We start from the raw sequence: 26,613 nt of genomic DNA, 5'->3' as shown, positions 1-26,613 counted from the left end.
TCCCTTAGTTTTCTGAGTTTGTTTCAGTTTTATCTTTATTTTTAAGAATGTTTGAAGATGTCTTTTATTTGCAAGGAAATCTCGATTAGTATTTTTGTCTCACCAGTTCTCTTTTTTCTTGCTTTTCAGATATGAATTGAGAATTCGATACTTGCCAAAAGGATTTCTAAACCAGTTCACTGAGGACAAGCCAACTCTAAATTTTTTCTATCAGCAGGTATGTTCAGTTCTACTACATTTTCTTTTGTTGGCATCAATTTGGAAAATTCTGGCTTTGTTCATGCAGATAACATATTACTGTAGAAACAGAAATTGGTAAGATTTAAGGATGTGTATATAAAGCAGAAAGGGCATGAAACCGATGGCATCTTTCTCCTTGAGAAGTGGTGAGGAATATTTTCCAAAGACAAGGTAATTCTGCAGTTGTTGTCTTAACTCAGATAAAATTTACTGTTGTTCAGCTGGCTTCTTACTGTCTTTTCAGACTTTATTAAATTGCTGAATTTCTTTATTTTTGCAAGCTCAAATAAGTGGGCAATTTCACTACAACCATGGAATGTTTTTTCCACTCGTATTATTAGCTTATTTTCTTGTTTTCAGTATCTCTTATTGATTAGTAGAACTGAATAATAGTACAAGTTTCTGCAAATTAAGCACCTAAATCTTCATTTTGTTCATTTAAATAATTATAATTTGCTTTTAGAGTGGCAAGCTCAAAGTAAAGTCTCATGGGGGTATCTTTTAGAGGAGTCTGGACTAGAACAGTTACAGTATCCCCTAACTTTTAAGAATCCATGCAGCTGTGAAAATGCAAACCTGAAGTTGCCTATTTGCTGCATGTTAGGTGGGTCTTTTCCAGTGTTTGGATGGTGCGATGTCTACATTCCTATGCTGAAATATTATTAGTGCTTAACATACAGTTTGTGTTGCTAATGGTGACAAGTTTGTGAACCAGATGTGCTTTTACGTCATAGTTTTAAGCAATACTTTATACTACTATACAGAGGATTAATTTTAATCTAGGTTATTTAGAGGAGTTGTTTTATGGAGTATTGTCATGATAGAGATGGAATAAGGTAGGAATGAGGGATGGGGGGGCGAGGGTTTGTGAAGTCAGCTGAAATGGCAGAGCTCAAGAACTACACCATGAAAGCTCTGGAGTTTTGTTTTAAAATAGGATTTTTTTTTTTTTTTAACCTGATGCATTTTGTTGTGTCAAAGGAACAACAATATGAAGTGCTGATAATGTTACTCAAACCCCAAAGGCTTCTACCAAGGAAAACTATTCCCATGGACTACTGTTCTTTTTGTGGTGTCTCTACCACATTCAAAATATCCTGATCTTAGGCTGGTTACTTGGAGCATACCATAATTCTTGAGGAACATCCCCTAAAATCAGGATATAAGTGGAGCTGGTCCAAAGTGTGGCACTCTTCTTCCCTTGTGAACAGACATGTTTGCAGAGAGGAACCAGGAACCAGTTATTCTGATTAAATTTTCTTTTTACGTTTCTAAAAAGGTGAAAACATAATCCTCCCCTCTGTCTAATACTTAACTGAAAGCAGAATATAGAATTAACATGCTCGTACTAATTTTTTAAATGCCTTCTATCCTTTATTGTACACACACACATTCCTACCTTAGGTAAATGCCTTTTAATGTTTTTAATGTGTGATGAAGTTGTATTGATATATGATGATGTTGACTTCTGAGGAGACAATGCTAGTGCAGTGCTTATCTGGACATAGCATTCTAGTTCAGCTAATCTGTGCGATATGCTTGTTTCAGCCCTAAAATGTCTGGATTTTGGCGACTTTTTAGTACTGCCAGGGGTTCTTCTAGAAACAAGAAAACCATGTTCCTTTTTACTTTAGCAGCAAATGACTTTCTTCATACTGGCTTTAAACATAGGAGATTTGTGTTTTCCATGGTGCAAAAGTGGGTGATGAGCTCCAAAGTAATTTCCTGAGCTCCGTCATTTACCTATCCAAGAGGTGGGAAGCCTGCAGCATCCTCTCATTTGTGCCTCAGAGAACTATTTCTTTCAAGCAAGGAATTTAAAATATCGAAGGAATATTTTTTAGCATTTTCTAAGAAACACGTTTTTGCTGAATGTATGGAAATCATTAGAAGCAGATACAAATGGCTCAGAATAGCAAGAAGGCTTATGAAGGTCGGCAGGAACTCATACGCAAAGACGACAGCTGCATGTATCCGACAATGCCCTAAATCCTAGTTCTGACATAAAATGAAAATCAGAGGTTCTTGTTTCCTTGCTCTGCACACCATACCATTTTTTTCCCCTCTTACCCTTTTTGGTCCACCTTACTGTGAGGTATTTCTAAATCCAGTTCTTCAAAAGTCACTGTTCTTCATTCTGGGGTGCTGCAAGGTATTTGGGGCTCCATTGTCATGGAGATGAGGTGCACAACTTTTCAGAGCTGTCATTCTCCGTCCGTGATTCTGTTTTGCTCCATGAGTCTCACTTGGCCTCTTGAATAAATCAGGACAATTTATTTTATCTGGTAAAGTGTTAAGGCAACCCCACTGACTTAAGAAAAGAAGGCAGGAAAAGAATTCAAGCAGTAACGCTGCATCATAAAGTAGACCTAAAACATAGGGGGATGTGGAGAAACAAGGAAAGATGATTTTTCATGTTCTGTTCTGCTCTCATTATCATTCCTGCAACATTTTAACATCGTCTTTTGCTAACCACAGCTCACCCTTCACAATCAGACACATCATGTTGTGTATAGGCAAGAACAGAATGTACATAAATCATACGTGCATACATAGATATCTTGAGCTTTCTGCACAAAAATAACTATGTTGGAGATAATGAATGTAGGACCCAGTTAAAGAATTTTAAAAAATCCAACAGAATAACACTTCCGTAATCAAATTGGCTTTTGTAGATGTAAAAGTCAAATACATTGCTCTCTCGTGTGTTATAAATGAGAAAAAAAGATTTTGAGGACCAGATGCTCCCCATGACTAAATCTTTCTTTCAAGATGAGGCGGAGAACTTTTACTAACTTGACAAAATCTAAAACATGTTGTCTGACTTATTAAAAATGTGCAACATAAAAAGTTCACGGAGAAGGAAGAGAAATATCATGACCTCTGTCACCCGTGAATTGTCCGTGTATTTTAGAAAATGTAACTATTTTTTTGAATTTGAGTTGCAGAGCAGTAGTATTGTTGAAAAAGAAGCCAAAAGTTTGAGTAAGAGACTGAATCCTCAAGTGATGTCCATCTTCCAGAAAAGCACAGAACGTTTGTAAAGATAACAGAATGTTACCTTAATCGCTGTCAACAGATGCAGTTTATTCATACAGTTAACCCCAACTACAATTACCAGGCTGTTAAACTGAAAACTGGCACACGTTTGTAACTTCATGTGCATGACTACTCCCATTCTCTTCAATGAGTGCATTGCCCTGTAAAAATTTAAGTCTTCTCAGCTTGGACTTAATATGTGGAATCTGCACACCCCTCCCCCCCGCCCCCCCTTGTTAATTTTGACTATTTGAAGGATTCTGTGACCTCTCTTTGTCTTGGGTATTCTTTATTTTCAGGAGTCTTGAGCAAATCAAGAACCTATGACCAGAACTGTTTGTAGCTTGACATACAGCCGTTTGTCATCAGTGACGGTCATTCTGCCATCTGCAGTGGGCGTAAGCTGTTCTAATTGGAAGTATAAAAGCAGGGCACTTAATGAGACTTTTCGTAAGAGTGCCCCTGGTTTGCAGTCTGTACAGCAAAGCAGTAAAATGAGTCTGAGTGAGGGAGGGGAACCATGCAACTTGTTTGTAATGTCAGAATTAGTCATACTAATATTGATACCATGCGGTCCGTCAAAGCATCTGTGTTTCAGGCTGTGCTTCAGCTTTGAGACTTGAGATGGGGAGGAGGCTGATGCTTAGGCCGTTCCTCTTGACTGGAGGAGTTGTGTGTTCAAGACATGTCATTTTACATCCCAATTGAGAACTCTGATCAACAGACTAATGCTAGAATTGTGTCTGGTTTTTTACTGGTCTGTTTGGAAGGTGGCGAAGATGGTGGATGACAGGTTGGTCTTCAGAGGTGTCTTCTCTTTCTTTTCGTTGAGTGGAGCATTTAGGTGGTGGTGTTGCACTGACTGTGTTATTATTCCCCTGGGCCCAACTGCTTACAGTTTCAGCCAAATTAGGCAAATTGGATCCCACCCAGTGTTGTTTGAATTGCGGGGTTAAAGTATTAAAAAAATCGGGAAATGCCAGATTCATGGGTGTCTGCACAGTTGGCAGATGCTTGCTGCATAGGTTTTATGTGCCAGCCTTCAGTTGTGTCCTGTTGTATTTATTTTATACCCAAATCTGAACCAAAGTGAACTCTAACCCCATACCCAAAACCTTAAACATGAAGTACACAAGATTGCTGAGTAGAAATACTGTATTCATTTTTATCAGTAACGAACCACCTTTTTTGTTTTGGTTTGGTTTTTTGTTCCATGGACTGTTTTTCTAAATCTCAAAAGAATATCTATCTTTCATATGAATTTTTACCATTTTTGAAGAAAACTTCAGAGAAAACAAGCATAAGGGTACAAAAGGAGAATTAAAAATTGGAGTTTAGCGAGTAATGAAAATTAGACTTCACATTTTTCTCGTACTTTTTGGGAGCATTTCCAGTTGCTTTAAATAAGTGATGGTGAAATTCATTGCGAGTATCTTCCTTTCCCTCTGTTCAGTGACACAAGGCTGTTGGGAGGTGGAAATAAAGAGGACAGGCTTCTCTCTTTTCCCTTAATAGCCAAGTGAGGAATGAAAGCCATATCTCGCATCAAGATAGAATACAGCTTTTAAAAACATTCATATAATGAGAATCAGACGTAAGCTACTTGAATTGCCTTCCTTTTATTGTGGGACAAGAGCCTGCACACATTTATCCTCGAATAACATGTTAGCCTCTGGTAATTGGAGATGGTTTATCCCGTGATGAAAAGGGAATAAGCATCTGTACGAGAGTGAGGGGGAAACCAGCTCTTAGGCATCAGCTGTTCCATTGTTGCTGCCCTTGTGCTTCAGCCAGAAGACTTTAAAAGAAACTTTTTGGGTTTTTTTGGATCCTGAAGAACAAGGAAAAAGTCGTAGAATTTTTCTCTAGGCTGCCTCGTTTAGCCTGCAGTGTAGAGCTGCCTTTGAGGTGTACACACATATATATAATAAAGGAGACCATAGGACTGGACCATGTTTCGGTTTTGCTTTTGCTTTCTAAAATGAGCCAAAGTTTGTGTAATGCACAAGAGAAGGAATTGAAAGCAGAGAGAGGATGATCTCAAAGTTAGGGCAGGTAAATGATGTTGTGCAAAAATTGAGCTGAATTCTGTGCCAGGGATTCTGTGTTTCACCAGACAAGTACAATGCAGGTTCATTTTAATAAGAAAACTGTTTCTAAAAAGAAAAGAGGCAAAAAAAAGTAATACTTGTTTTCTTTTAAAAAAAAAAAAAAAAAGAAATTCTCTAAAGAAAGAGGAGGCAAAGTTTCTTCTGGACAAATGGCACTTTTTTTGCTCTGTGTCTGTAGTGCCTGTGAAGAAACTGTTAACACTTAGAATGTGTTTCCTTAAATGAAAATTCTCTTTTATATTGTGGCAGATAAATGCATCATGCAAATTTAAATTATTTTTGTAACACTGTCCCCCAACATGTAGGAAATTTCAAGTCCAGGCAATTACTGTAATAACTTAATGATTAAAGTTTTATAAGGCTTAGGTGCATGAGATATAATTTGAAGTGCAGGCTGGGAATTAGACTCTTTAACCTAATTAAATAACAACATCTTTTATACCCTAATAAAAATAGGAGACCTAAAGCACATGACTTTGACAGGAAAAGCTTTGAAGAAAATCAAGGACATAGGGAGAAAAGCTGGCATTGTTCCTGATATTGGCAGCCTGTTTAAAACAAAAAATAAAACAAAAAAAGATCTTTCAGGAAGAGTTAATGGTTGACACATAAACTGTGCCCTAAAGGGAAATGGTAATAAATGTAAGAATTGGCAGCTGCTTTGAAAGATATTTTTTAAAATAGTTTTTTAAAATGATAAAAGTATAAATCAAACTGAACATCATCTGTCTGCTCCTTACAGCTTGTAAAAGTAATTATTATTGAAATTGCTGCAATTCACAATTCCTCATAAAGTACTCATTTTTAAACTACGAAAGTTGATTTACACTCTCAAAACTATTCTGACATTCTTGTAGATCTTGCTGTTTGTGTCGTTGTGTAGCTACTTTGGTATCTTCCAAATGTTCTGTGTCAAATGTCTGCTTTCTGTTAGCAGTACTCTATGACAGGAATGTAAAACATACTTGTATTCCCAAATACCTCTTAAATAGTCAGCCAAGCTCAGTGCAAAGAAAAATGGCTGCTTTGATTTCAAATTTCCACCTGTCAACCAGAGTGGTGAAAATAGTGCTTGTGGGCTTTCTTGCAGTCATACGTGAATTACTCTTATTTCAAGACGATAAATTTAAAATGCTCAGGACCGGTTTCCATGTACTGGGGCACGGATATGTCTTTGTTAGTAATCTTGAACAAAACGTTATTCTGATTAGTGTATTAGCTTGCATGTAACGTGCATCAGAAGAAAAAAAATAGTTGACTCACATTGGTGCTTGGACTCGTTTGTTCTGGAAAAGCAAAATTCTGTGTCAGAAGTATAAAATTAGCTGGTAGGAAGGCATGCTTAGTAGGTTGAGTACTCTGTGGCTCCCGAGAGTACAGCCCTACTTTGTCAAAGATCTGAGAGGCAGCAGTGTGTATTGCAGTGACATCTGGAGACCAGCCCACTCGGACAGAAGGGATCATTTTTAGCCATTCTGTCCCTAACAATGCCTCATCAGAAGTTGATTTCCCCCCACCCCATCTCTAATGCCCTTATTATTAACAGAGAAGCTTCCAAAATTAGTTAGCGATGTCAAAGTTCACCTCCAGATAATGCAGAGACTGTGACCTTGGAAGACGGAAGAGGAGGAGCAGCTGAGGGCAGATGGCAAATGAATGTTATCCTGATACTGAATCGGTGCTTTTAACGCCACTGGGAAAGGCCAAAGCCTTAATTTTCCCTAATGTAGACTTATCTTCCACAAGTCTAATATTATCAGATGGGTAAATAGGGGTGGAAACACATATGTGTTTCCCTCCTGTGCATATTTGAAAAACTACCATTAACTATCATTAAGGTGGCTCCTAAAAATACTGATGACATTAGAAGCATGCTTTGGGCATTTGTGCATATGGTACTTCATTCAGAGCAGATGAAGCACAAATCTTTGAGGGTTAATTTTGCGTAAGATTTCTGAAGCTATAGTAATGTGGGTTGGGACCCTATTCTTTCAAGCTGATGATTCCGATTCTTTAGTGAAGAAATTCAGTGTCCTGCAGGAACCTGCTGTTGGTAAACAAGGGTGGATTCCGCTGTGAGAAGTTGGAGGAGCCATCTCCTTTTGGAGTTTGGGGATTACAGATACAAGCAATTGCACAGGGTGGCTGTTCTGCATTCATCTAATGATGTGTCTGTCCCAGGGTTTGCTACAGCATTTCTGTGGTGCATTTAATGCTACGAGACCAATTACAGAATATTTGAGATAATTATGTCTGATAGGGTACCACGGAAGAGCTGTGTTGTGGACTGTGGTGGACTTGCGTGTGGTACCTGCTGCAAGTGCAGAACAAAATGCAGTCTGAACAGGAGTACTCGGAACACAGCAACTTTGTTCGTTTTGAATGTGAAATTGTGGGGAAAACAAATGTGGTGTATGCTTTGGTTGTCTTGGTCACATAAGTAGTTGCTGAAGACCAGCTTTTCCAGCGGATATATTGAGGTATTCTGGACTTCCATGTTACCGAAGTTGGTAAGTTAGAGGAAAAATTGCACTGGACTTCCGTAGGACCGATGTCACCAGAAGGGTTGTGTGTTAGTGTAAAACAAAGATCCTGATGAGCAGTTTCTGTGGTGGTTGGGAGTGAGCTATTACATACAAAAAACAAACATCAAAATGCCTTCTGGTATTAGAAACTTGAATTCAAGTTTAAAAGCAGGTGCTAGAGCACACCTGAGCTGTTAAAAAGGAGAATATATAAATAATTACTGCAGATACAGGAAGGTCAAGAGGAAGGCTGTATTTGTTAATATAAATGCCACTAACGAAGCACAAGTACATCATTTCTGAATACAAAAAACACCAGCTAAAAATATCTGGATCGAACAAATGGATAAGGAGAAAATGATGTAATGTAAATATTTGTTTTCCATGCTTCGTTACACTGCTATAATTACAATTCTTATGCTACTTACTAAACGGAGTACAGAAGACAGTTTGTTTCTTTGTTTGCTTATCTAATTATCTTATATGTTGTGGTGGTGATTTTTTGGTTATGCACTTAACTCTTTAGGGGGTACTTAATCACTGAAGTGCTGTTTAAATGTGGTTTTCAAAGAAATGCCAGTTTGAGAAAAAATAAATAAAAAAGGACTAAGTTGTGTAAGTAGGTCATAGACATTGAAGGTAAAGTAAGAGAAATAGATTGCTTATTTTTAAACCGTCCTCCTGAAAAATTGGAGATTACCCTGTGGGAAATTTCTTGGTAACATTAAATGAGCTGGGAAAGCCAGTGTAGTGGCTAATTATTGGTTTCACCCTTTTTGAGACACCGTTTGATAGTACTGTTGCTAAAGAATTTCCACAGTAGTTACGATTTGAAAAGGAAACTCAATATCAAAGTTTGATAATTTTATTCAGTAATATCTAAGGATATAAAAAAATTTAAACCTAAAAAAATATTTTTAAGACAACAGCAAGTAGGGTTTTTTTTAAAATCCCTAAACTCCTAGAAAGCTTTCAGTATGAAGTTCAGAATTATTTTACTCTCATTCTTAATAAAGAAATTTAAATCCAGCGTGGTGTTTTTATGAACTGCACTGGCAAGATGGCTTGTCAGCCTGAGTGAACGTTTCTCTGAAATACTGCAGCTGCATGAAAAGATCGTGTGCAAAAAAATGAAGCAGATGGCTTTTGAAAGTAGCAGCTGGTATATAAAATACGAGGCCTGTGATAGATTTCTTCTTAAATCATGTGTGCTAGCGTAGGGCTATTCTCTGATTTCTCCATCTTCACAAACATGGGCTTTCCTCTGTCTGCAATTTTTATTTTAAATTACACCATCTGGAATTTGCTAGCCATTTATATAGGTAGGAAAGTGCCCATTATTTCCTAGTAAATTTTGCGAAGTTAGAAGTTACACCATCAGCAATTTGCCCATTCAAGTAAAAAAACAAATATTTTTAAAGTCTGTTATCAGAAATGAAACTGGCTTTTGTTTACATGCCTGTCTTCCTTGTGGAAAAAGCTTATCAGTTCATGGTTTGGTGTTCACCTTCTTTCTTTTCTTATAATTTAAGAGTATCTTTGAACTTTTAATGCTCAGAAGACTAGAGACATAAGAGAGATTTTTGTTTTGCCTAACTAATGAAGAATAGCGATGAAAAAAATACTAAAAAATATTGGTGAGAATAGGAGGTAAATAAACAAAGTGAATTCTCGCTGAATATCAGGACACGAATATGTCAAGAAATACATTGTAGCATAGAATTATGTTGAACTTTGAAGTTCTTGTTTGACACAAATACTACTGCCCTTTCTAAGCGTGTATTCATTGAACATATATTGGAGGGGTGTGTGGCAGTTTTGTTTCACTTCCTATTTATTTTATCAGGACATGTAAAAGACTTCTGTTTCCTACCCCCGAGAGGTGTGTTTGTGCTTGGCATTCACGTTTTCCACATACTGCATCCCTTCCTTGTAGTAAGTAGACTGTTTGTAGCTGTCGTGACCAAGAAGTTAACTACAAATGTGAAGCGTAGGTCGCACTTTGATTCCTACTTGCCAGCCTGTGAACCAGCAACTGCAAGTACAGTTACTTCTTCTAATGCTTCCATTGTAGTAGTACTCATCCAGAAGCTTGAAGTCGTTTGCATTTCCATTATACCATGTTTAATGGAACTCAAATAGACTAATCCTTGCCCCCCTGCAAAGTGTATACCTGCTTGACTGTAAATCTGATTTAAACTTGTTAGAACATTTTTAAAAAATAAAAATCGGAGGGAAAAGGTGCTTGAAATCAACACCACAGTTTGCAGCAAGAAATTATTTTTGTCTCTATCCTCCTTTAAACTGTTTTCCAATATGTTTTTCTCTGAAAGTTCAGATAAGCACATTCTGCTAGAATGCAAAATGGATAAGTAAGTGGAAGCAAGTGTATTGCAAGCAATGTAAACCAAAGTAATTCACTTAAGACAAAATATTTTGGGGATTTTGATTGTTACCAAATAAAAAGTATGTAGGCTTTTAGCAATACAACAATTGAATTCATAATCCTAGTGTAAATCTAACTGTCGGCCTTGTTAATCTTTATGCTTTTTTATTGTGAAAACATTGTGACCGTGAAGCATTTGAGATGACTGCAGGCTTCACGTAGTCTTATCATGGCCGGAGCGTCTGGTCTCTAGTATGTGGTGTAACTGAAGTAATGCCACACAGGTTTAGCAGAAGTACTTTAAAGGCTTCATTGGGTTGGTGGAAACCGGTAAGGGTTGCTGCTTTGCTGTTTCTTGTTTGGCTGGTTGATTTTTTTGGGGTGGCTTTTTCAAAACCAGGTTTGTGTGGCAAGTTTATATAAATTAGTGTTCTCTTACAAACTAGGTAAAATTAAAGGTATATTAAATAGCATCCTAGAATTTTTTTCTGATTTAGCCTTTGGAGAGATCCCATTCTGAACAATTAAAATGGGGAGCAGAACAACAGCAGTGGTGCTTGCTCTGCTTGAAGAGTATATATATCTTGATGACGTACTCTTCAGCCTTCCTCCAGGCATTGCATACTGTTAACTGAACTTCCAAGCCGTAAGTAGAGGTCTGCACATACCACCAAGGAGGGCACTTCTGCAGGTGTAACACCAGCTCACAGACAACAGTATCTCCAAAACCCACAGATCAGGATTCATCCTCCCTCTTAACATACTTCTTCTGAATTCGTAGTAAACAGAAAAAAACCTGGCAGAATTCTTTAAATTTGTCAGAGTTTCATTTTTGTGTCTTTGTATGTATGTAGGCTTTATGCTCTTAAAGATAGGGCCTTTTTTCTCTTAAACAGACAAAATATTCTTGTTTCTCTCATTTAACTGTATTAACAACAATAATAATAAAAGTAATAATTGAAGAAACATAAAAGACTTGTAGGAAAACTATTAAATTGCCCCGTGGCAGTACACTTAATTACCATTAAATTATCTCTTGTGTCTCTTCCATTTAATATTTGTTCGGGCTTTTTCCTTAGGAGGTTATGCAGGTCGTGCTGAACCTTTTGCAAAATTCTTATCTAATCTTTGCACGAGCATTAGTTCATGCATTGATGTAATGCCATCTCAAAGAGAATAGTCAAGAAAAATTAAAGGTGATAAGAGAAGTTCTCATTAGTATTCTGGGAGTAGAAATTGAATCTGCCTTTTTTTTTTCTCCCCCCCTTTAGACTTACTGAAATTTAAAGAAGAATGTGTGCAGATAGGTTTCTGAAAAAAGCAAGATAAAATTAATTCCTTCTATCAATTTATTACCTTTGCTATCCATAATAGGATACTGTTCAATCTAATTAGACCACAAGATTATGGCCATAGGCTTCCTGAAGCTTATAATCTCTTTGTGTACGTTCCAAAGTTTAAACACAAAAATAAATAGGTGTATATAACGTATATGCAATGCTTTATGATAATCAAGTGCATTTATCAATTTTGATGAGAGGATGTCATGACTGATTTTGTGAACACTGCTATTAGTCACTTGTGGACACTGAAGGAGGGTATTTTTTCTATGTTTTCATCCCATTTCTTAGGTGGATAAAGGCATTTTTATCCCACACTTTAGGTTGAATAATGTAGTGAATTTGAAAGACTTAGAACTCCACGTTACTGTACCAAGGAACTTCAGAAACAACACCCCCACACACAGCCTCCACGCAACAAATCAGCAAGGGAGAGTCTCTGTTGGCTGAATGTGAGGTGTATATATGTAATTTACTCCACCTTTATGAAATACCTGTGTTTGTCTATCTCTTCTGGACTGGGATGTGCAAAAAACCACGCTTTTTCTGCTTGTCACACTAACAAAATAATGCACCTAAGTAGGCAACAGTCTGCTTGCAACATCATGGTGAAAATGTCTCACTTTTGTCTTGCAAATAAGCTGAGAATTTTCCCAATACTTTTTTCTTCCAAATTGTTGGGATCTGGGAAGGTTTTTAAAATTTTCTTAGTCAAGTTCTGGTGCCTGTAGTTGCAGAGTCAAACTGGGAAAACATGACTGGAATTTGTGAAAACTCACAAGCCTGAGGGCAAGAGGAAGGAAACTCCAAACTTTAAATGTTTGGGTAATGTTGCTTATTTATTTATGGAATAGTAGTTACTTGAGGCTAGCAGCATTGTAAAATATGTTTGCATGAAACTGAAGATGTTCTTAAGCTGTTTAGTTTAACAAATGAAGTACTTCAGTACTGGGATCTACAAGGCAATGAGCTGTGAAAATAAATGAATACAAATTTGTTCATGATATACTAGTAGCCTCAAATTAGCATAGTTTCTGCAAGAGGAAGTTTTATATGTCAGGATTGAAAAAATACTTTGCTGCAGTCAGTTCTTTTTGATGTCTGAATGCCTTAAGCAATAGGTGGATAACAGCTCTGAAATTTCCTGGTGATGCAAAATTGTTGAACTGGTTCAAAAAATCGAATGCATAGTTTTTTTTTTTTTTTTTTTTAAAAGTCTGAATGTAAGTGAACTTGCCAATGGATATTTGATTTGGATGGATGTAAGGCAGGCTAGCTAATTCATTTTGTGAACAGATATGTTAGCTTTTTAGGTGGAGTAACTTGGCCTATACCTGAAGGTGAATTCTCAGAAAAGGCTAGGAGAATGAAATGAAAGCTTGTATTGTAAAGTACAATTCAAGTTCATTAAGCCTCAGTATGGATGATATAAACAAGAACTAAATAGATTACAGTTTCTTTTAACTTGATACACTTCTGGAATACGGGCGTCCATATAAGAACTGAACTCACGTAGAATTTGCATCTTCAGTTCGTTTCTTACTTTTCAAATACCCCCATGTAGACTTGGGGGCACGGAGCGCTGTTCTGTTGTTTGCCGCTGTGGGTACTGCAGAGGTCATCTCTGGTAATAACATGGGAGCCTGAAAACTACGTTCGTGATAGAAATGCTCCGAGCTTGGGTCTGACAGTTTTGATGCAGGACAGGTTTCATATCCTCAGTGATGAACAGAAGTTCTAATTTAATTTTCTGTTTTAAGTTACTACTTTGTGCCATTTATGAAGGCATCTAGATACTAGTTCTGATTTAAACAAAACCTTGGTTACAGAAGATTTTCTCTTAGAGAAATACTGTACCGTTACTAACAGGTGCAGTTCTGCAGTAGAAGACTAATGAAGACTATTTGTAAATGGACACTACTACTACAAGATACTACTCCAAATCGCTGCATTTTTTGTCTTGTTTCCAGAAGTGCCCTTTCCAGGGAGACTTCTTCTCATTTTGATGCTTGATGATACTGAGCAACACAGGCTGGTCAGAAATGCCCAAACTTCTTGTTTTCCAAATTTCTTTGAAATGCCTAACGGCTTTGTAATGACTGTCAGTACAAGAGAGTTATTGAGCTTTTGGAGAGAGTCCAGCAAAGGGTTACAAAGGTGATGAAGGGGCTGGAGCATCTCACCTATGAAGAAAGGCTGAGAGAGCTGGGGCTCTTCAGCCCAGGGAAGAGAAGGCTCTGGGCAATTTAGCAATGTGTGTAAATACCCAAAGGAAGGGTGCAAAGAAGGCTGAGTTAGGCTCTTTCCAGTGGCACCCAGTGACAGGACCAGAGGCAATGGGCACAAACTGGAACAGAACAGGTTCCTTCTGAACATCAGGAAACACTTTTTACCTTGAGGGCTACTGAGCACTGGCACAGGTTACCCAGGGAGGTTTTGGAGTCTCCATCCTTGGAGATAGTCAAAAACTGTCTGGACAGGTCCTGGGCAAGTGGCTCTAGGTGGCCCTGCTTGAGCAGGGGGTTAGACCGGGTGACCTCCAGTGGTCTTTTCCCATCTCAGCCATTCTGTGATTCTGGGTCATTCAGATGGGAGAACTCTTCAGTCACTTCATAACACTAGGCAGTGTTTTATACCTGATCCTGAAGAATAGGACCTTAAATTACCCCTGCAGAAAATAGTTCTTCTTTGCTGAGTCTTTCAGATGAATGGAATGTATCTGCCATATCTCATAAATAAATAGATAGATGATAATATGATATATACTGTAGATACACATAACATCTGTGGTCATATAACTGACAGTTCTCTCTAATTTATACATGGTTGTTTGTAAATGATTTCATAAATTAGAAGATGTTTCTTCCGTTAGAGCAATGACTGTTTACTTGGCTAACACATAGGACTCTGCACTTAGGGACCTTCATGGTTTTGAATGAAAATAAAGAATCAAAACATCTTGACTTTCTGGAAGATGTGTATCTCTCTTTCTCTGTTTATATCACTCACAGCCATTGTAATTACCAGAGAGACTCTGTGGTTTTGGGGGGCTTTTTTTTTTTAACCTTTAATCAGATAAATTTTTGTAAATGTTACCAAAAAAACTCAAATAGAATGCCGTTTCACATAAGAAGCTATGTTTTTTAATTGTAAGCATAATGAAGAAAAGGATAGTTGTAATTCTAGGTATTTTGTGTATTACTACCGTGGAAATACAGAATGACTATTTCCACATGTGTATACAAATTGCAAACTACATGATGCTGAAGGACAATTATTTCTTCTTCTCCTGTCTCTCTCATTAGTATTTGTAGGAGTTGAATTGAGAAGAGCTAAGAGCTTATTGTTTTGTCGTGTTGAGCACCTGGATGAGTCCAAATGCAAGCAGCTTTCTCCTGATGTTGCAGTTATTGTAATAATTAATATTCTCACTCTTTCACAGTTTATCATATTTCTTCTTTCACGTCTTTCAGTAACAAGTGAAAATTTTTCATGCACTTCTTAAACTAGGAAGGTCTCATGTATTTGTTGCTTTGTAGTCTAGGGCTGGACCCAGCTGTCACCTTGGTGTTGAGGGAGTGCTGTGGTGCCTGCTCATCTGTTACTGGGAGCATGCTGACTGGAGAGGACCTCCAGCTGTTGAATCTGCTGCTGTACTTCCTTACCTTTTAAATTACAAATTTCATAGTGGTAACAGCTCGAAATAGTTTTTCTTACAACTTGTCATCACTCAAAAAACATTCTGTGAAGTGTATTTCTTTCATAATGTATGCTCTCCTCTTTCATCTGCAAGTCAGTCGTGGATTTTTGTGATATTTCAGGACTTCCTGCAACTTTAGGATCCTAGGCTTTAGGATCTCGATAGCAAGTTTATGATTTCATAAGGTAGAGGATAACATGAGCTGTTAAAGAATAGTTGTACTTGTGTAGAGGTATGTTTCTGGTAAGAAAAGCCTGTTGCACGGAAGATAGGATTTGCAGAGTTAAGTTCTTCAGCACTAGTGCTGTTGTCACTTACTGATGGTTTTTTTTGTTTGTTTTTTTGGGTTTTGTTAATAACTGCATAAATTACTTACTCCAATGTGGTGAAAGTATTACCTAAAATGCAGGCTTGCTGCCTATATTGATACTAGTAAATAAAACAAGTCCAGGACATGGGATGAAGCTTTGGCCCGCCGTAGTCCGTCTTGTTGATTATTTAGCATGCTCTGTGGTATGTCTTTTGCACGTGCCACTTTACCATGCTTCTGGACTGTGCCCAAGCACAGCTGGGGCTTGTTGCATGCCAGCAGTGCTCTGAATGCCCTGTTTTGGCCCAACCGTCCTCTTCAGGAGGGTTGACCATTTGGCCATAGTATTTGGCCTCAAGGTCAGAGCACACTCCTTGGCCTGTTTTATTTCCTACTGTAGATGGCAACCATCTAGTTATGCTCTTGTTTCTTCTTGCTAGTTCAAACATTATTTTAAGTCAGTATGTAGTATGATTTTCACATACTACTCTTTTTACTTACTGCTATTTCTATTTTCACAGTAATGCACCGACATTTGTCTGTTTTATATGCATGATTAGATGCACCTACAAAATTAAAAACTATTGACCAAGATGGTTCAAGAATACAGCGTACGTTCACATATCTTGAATGCAGATGCGACCATCTGCTCAGCCTCCTGTGAAGATTTTGATTGTATTTAATAAAACATAGGTAATATTGATGTAGATGGGGAAATTATTTTTTATCAAGTTCATTGCAGTTGAAATGGATTTCTTACAAAAGTGCAGCTCATTTGTGGAGAGTATGAACATAACTTCTGCTTTTCTCTTCATGCACTGAAAATAGTCGTTCCAAAAAATCAAACTTGATGTATTTATTCTATAGTTGTTTGGGCAGTATTTTAGTCTGTATCAGCACTGAACTGATCTTTCTGTGATGCATACCTACTTCTTTTGCTGTAGGTGAAAAATGACTATATGTTAGAAATAGCAGATCAAGTGGACCAGGAAATTGCTTTGAAACTAGGTTGCCTTGAAATCCGGTAAGCTGATAATTTCATTTATTATTCAACATGTTTCTGACAGAATATATACATTAATTTTGAAACTGCTTATAGTTCATTGATTTCTGACTGGTATAGCTGAATAAAACATCGTAAGACCTTTTTGCTACAAAGTAGTTTGAAGAAAAACTGAATAGACTGTATTGTAACCAACTTCTAGTGATTTTTAAATTAACATTAATTTTTTAAAATTTTAATTAATTACATCCTGATACTGCCTTTTGGGTGAATTCTTTGTCTGAATAATTCAAAGGCCTGTAGAGTACAGCGAAGTATACTTAAAAAAAAAAAAAAGTATCTGTGGTGTTACTTAGCAAATAGTCTTGTCATTGTGCATATATAAATCCTGCAGCTAAAGAATGTAATTAAAGATAAATGCTACTACCTTTCCTCTCTCTGCATTTACTCAGTTTTTCATGTGCTATTTTCAAATTACTAAATCTTAAGGATTCTTTTCGGTGGTTTTGGTGCTTTTGTCAACTGTATAGACAGCTGGAAAATAAAGATAAATTTATCAGATTAAGAGATCCTTGAGAGAGCTCCCAGCACAGCTTTTGAAATGCATGTTTTGGTTTTTGCTAATTTATGGAGAATATTCAGCCTGAAACATTTGCTTTAGTTATGCTGTTGTCTCACACAAGGAGATTAGGGAAGAAAATTGATAAGAAATTAATGGCAAATGTAAACTTGTCAGCAGAGAATGAAAGTGTCCTTTGAATAGTACTTTCCAAAATAAAACAAAATTTATGTAACAAAAACCAAAAGGCTTATGAAATTGCCTAGGTATCGTAGGAGAACCTGATGTCTTTGCTGTAAGTTTTGCTGGTAGCCCCAGAGAAAACAAAAATGCAAACTGCTTACACACTTATAAAATTGTTGGTGCCTTATTTCAAAACATGTAATGAGTATAATAATCCATGATTATTTTGTCAGTCAAGTCCTGCTTTCCATGGTTCTCATGCCGTGGCTCTTCAGAGCATTTTCGTGAGATACTTCTAGTAGATGGCTACTAGGACTGTCTTACCCTAAGCATTGCTAGTCCACTTTCTCAGTGAAAATAATGATCCCAGCCCTCTCCCAACAACAGCTATGCATTCCTGATTGGTTTATCTATCTGTTCATTTATGTGAACATGTCTGGATTGAAAGTGTTAGTTTTCGTCATTCCCTGCTCCCTCTGGTTCTCCCTGTTACATGCACAGACATGAGTGCTGTTAGAAAGGAGGGAGATTCTGCTGGAGGTAGAAAGGAGCTGCTGAAGGGCAGGTTAGAGCAGTTCTTCTGGTAGCAGTGTAGTTAAGCTGGTTTAAAGTGGTTCAAAAAAGTGCAGTACTGCTATAGTCCTGTGTAGCATTCCATATGTGAAATTACTTTGTAAAATAAAAATCTGATCTCTTGAGGTAGGAGAATATTTATATTTGAATTCATTCTGCCAATGTTTTCTAATGGTAAGTCTCTGAAAGATTTGACTACATTGATGTTGTAGTTTTAGGCTGGATCATCCAATAATTGTGGCTTTCAAATATTTTTCCTGACTTCAGGAGATCCTACGGAGAGATGAGAGGCAATGCATTAGAAAAGAAGTCCAACTATGAAGTGTTAGAGTAAGTATTGTGTTCTAGCTTGAGGTTTGAACTTTTTCTTAATCAGGAACATTAAATTCAGTTCAATAACAGAACATTCCTCTTGCAATTTTTTTTATTCCATGAACTTTTTTGAGATCTTTGAGTGCTTTAATATAAGAAAAGGATGATGAAACCTATCAAGGTATGGAAGTAGGAAGAGCACCTTTAACCCTGGTCCAGGGAAACAGGGTTGGAGTTGTTTAAACTTGATCATGAGGCTTATTATGATTTTTTGCAATTTTGCTAATGTTTATGGGTTCATCAAGTCTAGTTCTAAGGTGATTGTGTTTCTGAATGGTTTTTGTGTGCATAGATGCATTCTTCAGTTGTGACTCATCTGTGGTAAAGTTTGAGTAACTTGAAAATGTTTGTGGTATTGTGTTTTCTTCTGTTTGCTCAGTATGTGGATTTCCTGAATTGTGATTTTGCAATTAGCAAGTTTATTATTTATCTATGTATCACAAATGTTAAGATGACCAAAAAGCATCCTTACACTGAAAGTATTTTGGTTACTTAATCATGTTGTACAGTAGATGGCTTCAGTCCAAACAATCCAAAGTCCTTTAGGAGCTTCAGGGATTGAAAACTGGTTTTATTTGTGTTAATTTAGTGGAACAATGTTTCAGACATACGTATACCAGTGATCTGCTCTTCACTATTGATTATCTCTGTGAGAAGATGCCTTACAGTTGAACATAAAATTGGGATAAAAGGTTGGTGTAGCAGTCAAGTCTCTTTTTTATTTTATTTTTAATAAAACGTGTGTGCTAGCTTTTAGAGGTGTGAAATTAGAGAATTTGGAGGTGGAAGATAAGAGTTTTTCATCACAATGAATAAGTTCACAAGGATTTTTGAGGAAGCTATTGCTTTTAATAGGTAAAGATAACTTTAATGAATTGCCTGCTATTTATATAGTGCTCCTCTATCTGTGCAGAATTTTTAAAGCTTTGTTTTTGTTTGAATTACTTTTTTTTTTTTTGAAGGGCTTTAGTTTTCTGTCAGTAGCCACTAGTAGAAGTATCCTGGTTGAGGAAATGCGAAACAAAATGAGAAAGGACTGATAAAGATGAACAGCATGAGCAGATAGACAAGGCTAAAAGGTGATATAAGAAAGATTTGAAAGTACTGTGACCTGGAGAAATTCAGATCCCACGTCATCCTCTTGGGGAAAAGGGAGCATATGAGTTAGTGGTTGCAGTTTACGTATGTTCCAGCAAGAACTTGAGAAAGGTATTTTTAAGTCAGCAACTCACAAGCTACAAACATTAGTAATTAGGTTAAGAACTTTGGAAACAATGAGATGAAGGAAACAAGTGTCATAACAGATGACACAAAGTATTAATTAATAATTGTACCAGGTGAGAGTTCCTGAAGGACTCAGTATGGGGCTGCTTTCAGTTTGACAGTGACTTGTTTCTCTCAGTGCACATGTTTTCCACGCAGTAACTGTTTGGTAGGAAATAACTTAATTGCTGCTGTGAAAGACAAAGCAAAGCAAAACCCTGATACGCAAAATCTAACAGCTTAATGCCATGCAAAATTGGGAATGTTAAATTGTGCACTTCAAGTTTATTTTAAATTTTTTTTTTTTTTTGAGAAGGAAAATGTGTTTTGTATGGGATTTCACTGGGAGAGATGAAGGATAAAAGCACCTTAAAGTGCCTACAGATAATTATAAGCTAGTAAGAGTCTGAAAAAAGTACCAGCGATCCCCAAAATGTACTCATTCAGTCTTACCACCTTAATAGCCTATAAAGGTTTTTCTACACAAGTAATATTTATTTCTCAAGTGAGGCTTTTTATTTGTTTTGGGGTTTTTTTGCTACTTTTAGTACATCATGAGGCACTTCACCAGCTGAGTGCAATTTTTAAATGGCACTTTTTTGCATTTGGTGTGATTGCTTCTTGCCTGTCTTTGTCAGATGTCTATTTGATGTATATACGTCTTTGATCAGATTTTCATACAAGAGCAAATCTGGATGGAAAATGGTAGATAGAATCAAGCTGTTAAGTAGCCTTTAATAGTTGGGCCTTCATGTAATGAAAGAAGAATTTTTTCATAATAAATGTGAAGCCTGTTAGCATAGAACGGGGATAATTACAAGTACAAAAATGGGAGCTATATGAAGGAACAGCTGCAGCCACAATTTTGTACAAAGCGTGTTAAAGTCTATTATGTTAATCTAACATTACTTTTTTTGTTGTAACTTCAATTGAGATGAAAACCAGAAATAAAGATATATGTTGCCTAAAGCTGCTTATCATTACATGACAAGCGGTATCATCTATCTGTAGTTGGTATTTTATTAACCCTATTGAAGTTTATACATTAAAACCCCCAAATTTACATTTAAGCCCGCAAGTAGGATGGAGTAGATGAGGTTAAATACAAAGCTGTAGTAGAACTGTATGAACCAGGATCTCGCTGCTAATTGTCTCTTACTGGCAATCAGAAAGCAGATGTCCGAGTTCTTAATCTGGAGGACTGAGTTGGTGTGTATCCCACGCTGGCCGTTGTAGCCCCACGCAGCACAGCTGAGGAGGGAAGGGAAGGAGCTGGAAGGGTTGTGTGTGTTTAAAACTGTTTGTATGTTCCAATTTCCACTGCTTATTCTCTTATTTATAGGTACCCATAGTTTGTTATTGACCATGGCATTAAATCTGTATGCTTCTTATGTTAAATTCTGCTCCAGTAAATAAATTTGCTGTCTCAGTTAAACACAGGACATGCTTTATTAACAAGTTTTATTAGAGTTGCGTTTTGTTGTACTCTGCATAAGAATTTCTTCTGAATTTGTTACGTACGGATCTGTACAAAAGGCTACTCTATAACTCTTTTTAATAACGAATTGAATCACATTGTCGCAGCCATGTGCTGCAGTACTGTTAAAATGAGTAGTACTGGATTGATGTAGGGTGCTTCATTTTTGAAAACACCATTTCTCTCAAATGCTTAATGCTAAACTAATATATTCCTTGTCAAAATGTCTTTGCATGTTATTTAGATGGTAATAGTGTGTTAGATTATTTAACTGTGTGGGATGATAAACCGCATATAATTTGCATTTGAGAAGAAATGCATCAAAGGAATTAACATTTATGAAAGTTTTATAATCTTTCAGCTTACTGTCATTGCACAGATGCCAGTGTTCGCTGCTGCGCATGAACGATCTGCTCCTCTTAGTTGAGGATGTTTTTAGTATGTTTTGTGAAATTGTACACTACTTGTCTTTAGAGAGCTTTAAAAATACCCTGTTTTATTATTTTGAGTCAGCTTTTTATATTAACTTCAATGTTGCCTTTCTTCTTGCGCCGTTAGGTAGCAGTAAATATATACTGTATATCTCAGGCTCACTAACAGCTTTTCTTTTCTTTGCCAAATATAAGAATTCCAGATGTATTTCTGTTTATGTTCAAAGCATGCAGTCATGGAAAGCTTTCTTTCGTACTCATTTCAGAAGCAGATAAGGGTGTTTGTTTAAAAGAAATTGTAACCTCTTAAATTTAAAGGAAAAAAAAAATGAGTATGCCTTTGAGAGGCAAAGGTGTAAGTCTTTTTCCTATTTACATTTTTCTTTTAGTTTTTCCTTTTTCTTATGCAAATTTTCTGCTGATACTATTCAAGTAGTTCACAGTGGTGCAACATTTGATATACCTGGTTGTATAATGATCTCCTCGTGCACTAACATATCTCTGGCAACTTCTCAGGCATCTTTCTTGAAGCTAATGTTTAGTTGTAGTGATACATACACACGTTGGACATAAGCTAGGTGCAGCACATCTGAGCCACAAAAATATTTAATCCTTATGGCTCTGGGTTTCAAACTAGGGCTTCAACCCCGTTTATAATTGTGGAAGTGAGCTTGATGTAATTCAGTCTGCAAGATGTGAGCTCACAGACAGAATTGGGATCTTGATTTACAGATGCAAAAAGTGAGATTACTTGCAATAAAAAGCTGGGAATTTTACCATTGCATGCTCAATAGGAGGAAAAAGCGACCACAGAAATTTAAAAAACTTTTAGTGCTGCAAAGGGTGAAACAGTAGCGTAATGGCAGTCAACATACTTACTGAGGTGATATCATGAGAAGTCCTTTCCTTTATGTTGTATCTCCTACTCAATTCTAACAGATGTTTATTAGAATTTGCCTTTTTCATCTTGTTCCCTTCTCGCCAGGCAACATGCTATAAGAATATTTTTTCAATATCCTTTAAATTATTAAAACATCTACAAGGAACAGTTCTTATTCTCAAAACTTCACTGTGCCCAAGCCAACATTTCAAATAATACGCATTCCACAGCAGGTACCTGTTGTAAATGCGATATCACTCTCAGTTTAAACCAGAAGATACTGCTGTTGCGCATTTGCTGTGGAGTGGCTGTGGTTAGCATTTTAATGGTACTGTGTTTGTTACTCTGAGATTGTCAAAGACCTTACTATGAAAATCATTTACTACAGTGTATGTGCTAGGTAAAAAACTAAACAAAACAAAACCGCACCCAAAACACCACCCTGAAAAAGACCAACGTAATATTGCACAATGTTTTTTGTATTAATGCTATGTGTGTTTTTGTTTCAGGAAAGATGTTGGTTTAAGACGGTTTTTTCCGAAGAGTTTACTAGATTCAGTGAAGGTAATTATAGTTCCAGTCAATTGTATACTATTTAAAAAAAAAAAAAAAAGGTGTCAGAAATCTGAGAATTGCATTATCATTTTCACTGTATAGTTTTAAGGGATTTGTTGTGCAGTTGTGCTGTCTTGGTGGAAAGAATATCAAAGGTACCGTATCAAATTGGTAGGATATAAATCCCCATACTAGAGGTGTGCAACTGGAAGAACTAAGATGGTAGTGGTTTACATCGCCTTGCTGAGCTACTGTGAGAGAGCTACACCTCTACCTCAGACTTTGTGGCCAGAAGTTTAGAACAAGTCCTCAGATCCTCTAGTATCAAATAACCACCCCACCCCCCCAAAAGAAAAAAAAACAAACAAACAAACAAACAAAAAAAAAAACCAAACCCAGAAATGAGGCTTCTGGAGAAAGAGGAAAGGGACATGTAAGAAAACAGCATATTTTTAGTGGCAGATCGATAAACCAAATTCTGTCTTCCTTGCTCAAGACTCTATCCAGCTCATTCAAGGAAGATTACCAGTAATTTCCACTTATGTTAATCCTAGTTAAGACTATAAATGTTAGTTGCATCTCGCTTCCATTGAAGTCCATATGTTCCCAGAGTAAAGAAATGCAAATTTTTCCCTACATGTTTGAAAGGGGGGATTAAGAATGGTCACCAAGTATTTTTACAGCTATAGCTGTCTTGATATGAATGTCTTGGTAAAATATCTCTTACCATTCATACATGAAAGTAAATATAAATCATAAATTGGTATTTTAGAGCTGGTTTTGGTAAGCAGTGATGGTTTTATAGAAGTAATAGAATTCAACTTCAGGTTTAGAAAGTCTCTACATTGTGATTTAAATGGATAAACAGAAAAGGTCTGTCATGAAAAGGTTCTGTTACAAAAGACGTCTGAAAATCAGAAGCTAATAAAGTCAAGTGGATTTAAGTAATCCCTCTGCATTTTAATTTCAGCAATTATCTGAAACTCTGTTCTCTGCTAACGGGAAATATTGTGGTGAAAGGCTCCAGACGTAAAAGAATGAATAAGTATCTCAAAAATGATATTACGGAGCCAGAAAACTGACCAGCAAAGACGACTGCTCTTTAGAAATCATGAAATGGAGAGAATAGCAGGAAGAAGTAGCAAGAATTGCCAGAAGGTGAAGCTGAGTAGAACCTTGTAAAGACATGAAAAAAATGTTAGACATAGGAAGAGGAAAAAGAAGGAAGGAAAAACGGGTCTGCTTTTTAGTGAAAATGAAATCCCTATTAAAAATAATCTAGGCTTGGTTCGAATGATTAAATGATTCTTTCACTTTCAGTGACTTTGAACTGGCAGGCAAAGGAGGGCTCCTGATCGCCATGAAATATAAAATTAATTATGTCTCTCTGTTAGTGAGGTAAAGCTTAGAGTGTAGTGCAGTGGTAATCAAATTTGTTGTTGTTATACATTTAGGAGATGCCAGCTGTAAGGAGGATATCGCTCTCTGTATAGGAAAACCAGAAGGCTGGAAAAATGAAAATCAAATTATTTAGCGTGCAAAGTATGAGGTGATATACAGGGGTTTAAAACCAGAAAGTTCAGCTTTATCTGGGGAGCTCATTAAATAAATTTTTAAAAGGAGGTTAAAGACATCTATATATTAGCTGATCACAGAGTGTCTATAAGACATAACATTGTAAAAGAAAGCACGTGCTGTCCCAGGGGGTGTCTAGGGAGGTTTCTGCAGGAGGAAACATTGAAGTCATTGGACAGTGCACTTATATATGCTGCAAAAACGGTTCTGTTTATCTGTGTTCAAGGAAGAACAATTCAGCCTAATTCAAGTGCAGAGGAAGAGTTACTGAGTCAACAGGCCTTCCATTTTCATTACTTCACTAGAGAAGAATAAGTAACCTTCCTGTGTTCAGCTTAGTAAATTAGTAAATGGTGCCTCTAAGATGTCATGACTGCTAAGCCGTGCTTTCTGTATGTAGGTATATCAAATATGCAAATACCATGGGGGGGAAAAAATCCACTTATACTAAACTAACAATTGGGGGGGTGGGGAGGGTGCAGCGAAATGGATGTAATCCAGATTGTGTTCAGTTTGCAAATTGGGAGTCTTCCCCCTCACTCTAGAGCATGCCTTGAGCAAAGGTGGAGGGGAAAAAAAATGCTCTTGGGAAATATTTTAAGAGCAAATTTTCTGTGCATTTCCCTTGAAGTTGTCATTTGCAGGTATTTCTCATAAATGGCTCTCTTCTGTTACAGAAGAGGTATGTTTTTCGAACTGACTTTCTATGTTTGCACCATATTAATGACGTCAAAGTTGAAGTGAAGTCATCTTTGTGGACTTAAAAGAGCCAAATAACGTGAGCCATTATGCATGGAAGTCAAGATGATGCTGAAACAGGCCAGGAGAGCAAACTGTGGGCAGAATAAAGTATCGTTCAACAACTGAGTGGCTGAAATACTTGGGACAACTTGAGCTAGCAGATTTTTTTTCTTTTTATAGTGTCTTGCTCCTGGTATTTGCCAGGTGTTCAGTTAAGGCTAAGGTCTTCAGTTCATTTAACGTCGCTTTTCTCTGTAAAAAGGAATATAACAGAAAGATCCAGTATAGTATGTCTGAGTCCTAAGAAGGTCTGAGGCATCTCTGGGTGCAGTAGGGAGGTCTCCTGACTGCCAGATGCTTTCTTGATCCTACCCCAGTATCTGCAGCCTGTTAATGATCCACCTGATAGTTGGTAAAAGGTTCTGCTAAAGTGACACAGCAATTTGAAAATGACAACAAAATGGCAGATTTCTTTGTTAACTTTATGTGCTAGCTGAGGGGTTTTTTTCAACCCACGTATGTGTTGTTGCAAAACTGATCGTTATTTTGTGTGTGAATATGCAACGCTTGGATCAATGCTGTTAGAGTAACTCTTTTCTGAACACTCCTTTTAAAAAATTCTGGCTATTTAAAGTCTTGAATGTTCTTTACAGGTGTACTAAAAATGAATGCCTGATCTGATTGGAAGTGCTAATGACAAAAGGAAGTTTATATTTGTGTAGTGCCTGGAGCTGTTATAGGCAATGTCAAAGAATGAAGAGTTTTAATGCTGTTACAATAGGACTTTCAGATATGTTTTGGTAGAGGAACAGTGGTATTTCCTGTTTTAACCTTGACATATTGCAAAAATAAGTGTGGTTTTGCCTTACGTCATTGTTGTTCGTTGGAAGATATATTAGAAATGGGTATTACTAAGGTTTTCTAAACCCGTTCAGTCACTTTAGACATGGGTCAGGCTTTGACAAAGGGAAGAAGAATAGATGTGTTTGTGGTTTTGACGTTTTGGCACTATGTGATATATAAGCAGTGATGAAAAAACAGTGGGCCACGTGGCTCTACACTACTTGCAGAGCATACCTGTACTCTCATGATTGGAACAGATGAGGACATGATGCACTTTTGTCTAGATGAATTCTAGTGTTTAGAAACGGATATTTTTATTCAGGATTCTTGATTGATTGTCCAGTTTGGGGGCATGTTAAAGAGATTGCTGCTTAGATTCTGTTTTTATTTTCCTATGAGTGGCAGCCTTCCCAGGGATTATACATTATATACAGGCAGATACTTCACTTTCATAAGTCTTAGTTTAGTTTTTGGGGTTTTTTGTTTTGGTTTGTTTTTTTTTTTTAA

The 26,613-nt window shown here is 36.9% G+C and overlaps 1 protein-coding gene across 8 annotated transcripts in view; it reads left to right on the top strand.

The window, feature by feature from the left end:
- The window catches only part of PTK2 (protein tyrosine kinase 2), a 165,653-nt gene that overhangs the window by 50,806 nt on the left and 88,234 nt on the right, over positions 1–26,613 (top strand). For all 8 annotated transcript variants that reach the window (XM_075704800.1, XM_075704803.1, XM_075704805.1 and 5 more), the window contains exons 4-7: positions 130–217; positions 16,596–16,675; positions 18,237–18,299; positions 22,902–22,956. In XM_075704800.1, coding sequence (XP_075560915.1) covers positions 130–217; positions 16,596–16,675; positions 18,237–18,299; positions 22,902–22,956 — 286 coding nt within the window. The remainder of the gene's footprint in view (positions 1–129; positions 218–16,595; positions 16,676–18,236; positions 18,300–22,901; positions 22,957–26,613) is intronic.

This window comes from Pelecanus crispus, chromosome 2 (genome assembly GCF_030463565.1).
Source record: "Pelecanus crispus isolate bPelCri1 chromosome 2, bPelCri1.pri, whole genome shotgun sequence".
Classification (NCBI taxonomy): Eukaryota; Metazoa; Chordata; class Aves; order Pelecaniformes; family Pelecanidae; genus Pelecanus; species Pelecanus crispus.
Note: the sequence above shows the minus strand (reverse complement) of the source record. Positions and strands in the feature narration are given on the sequence as shown.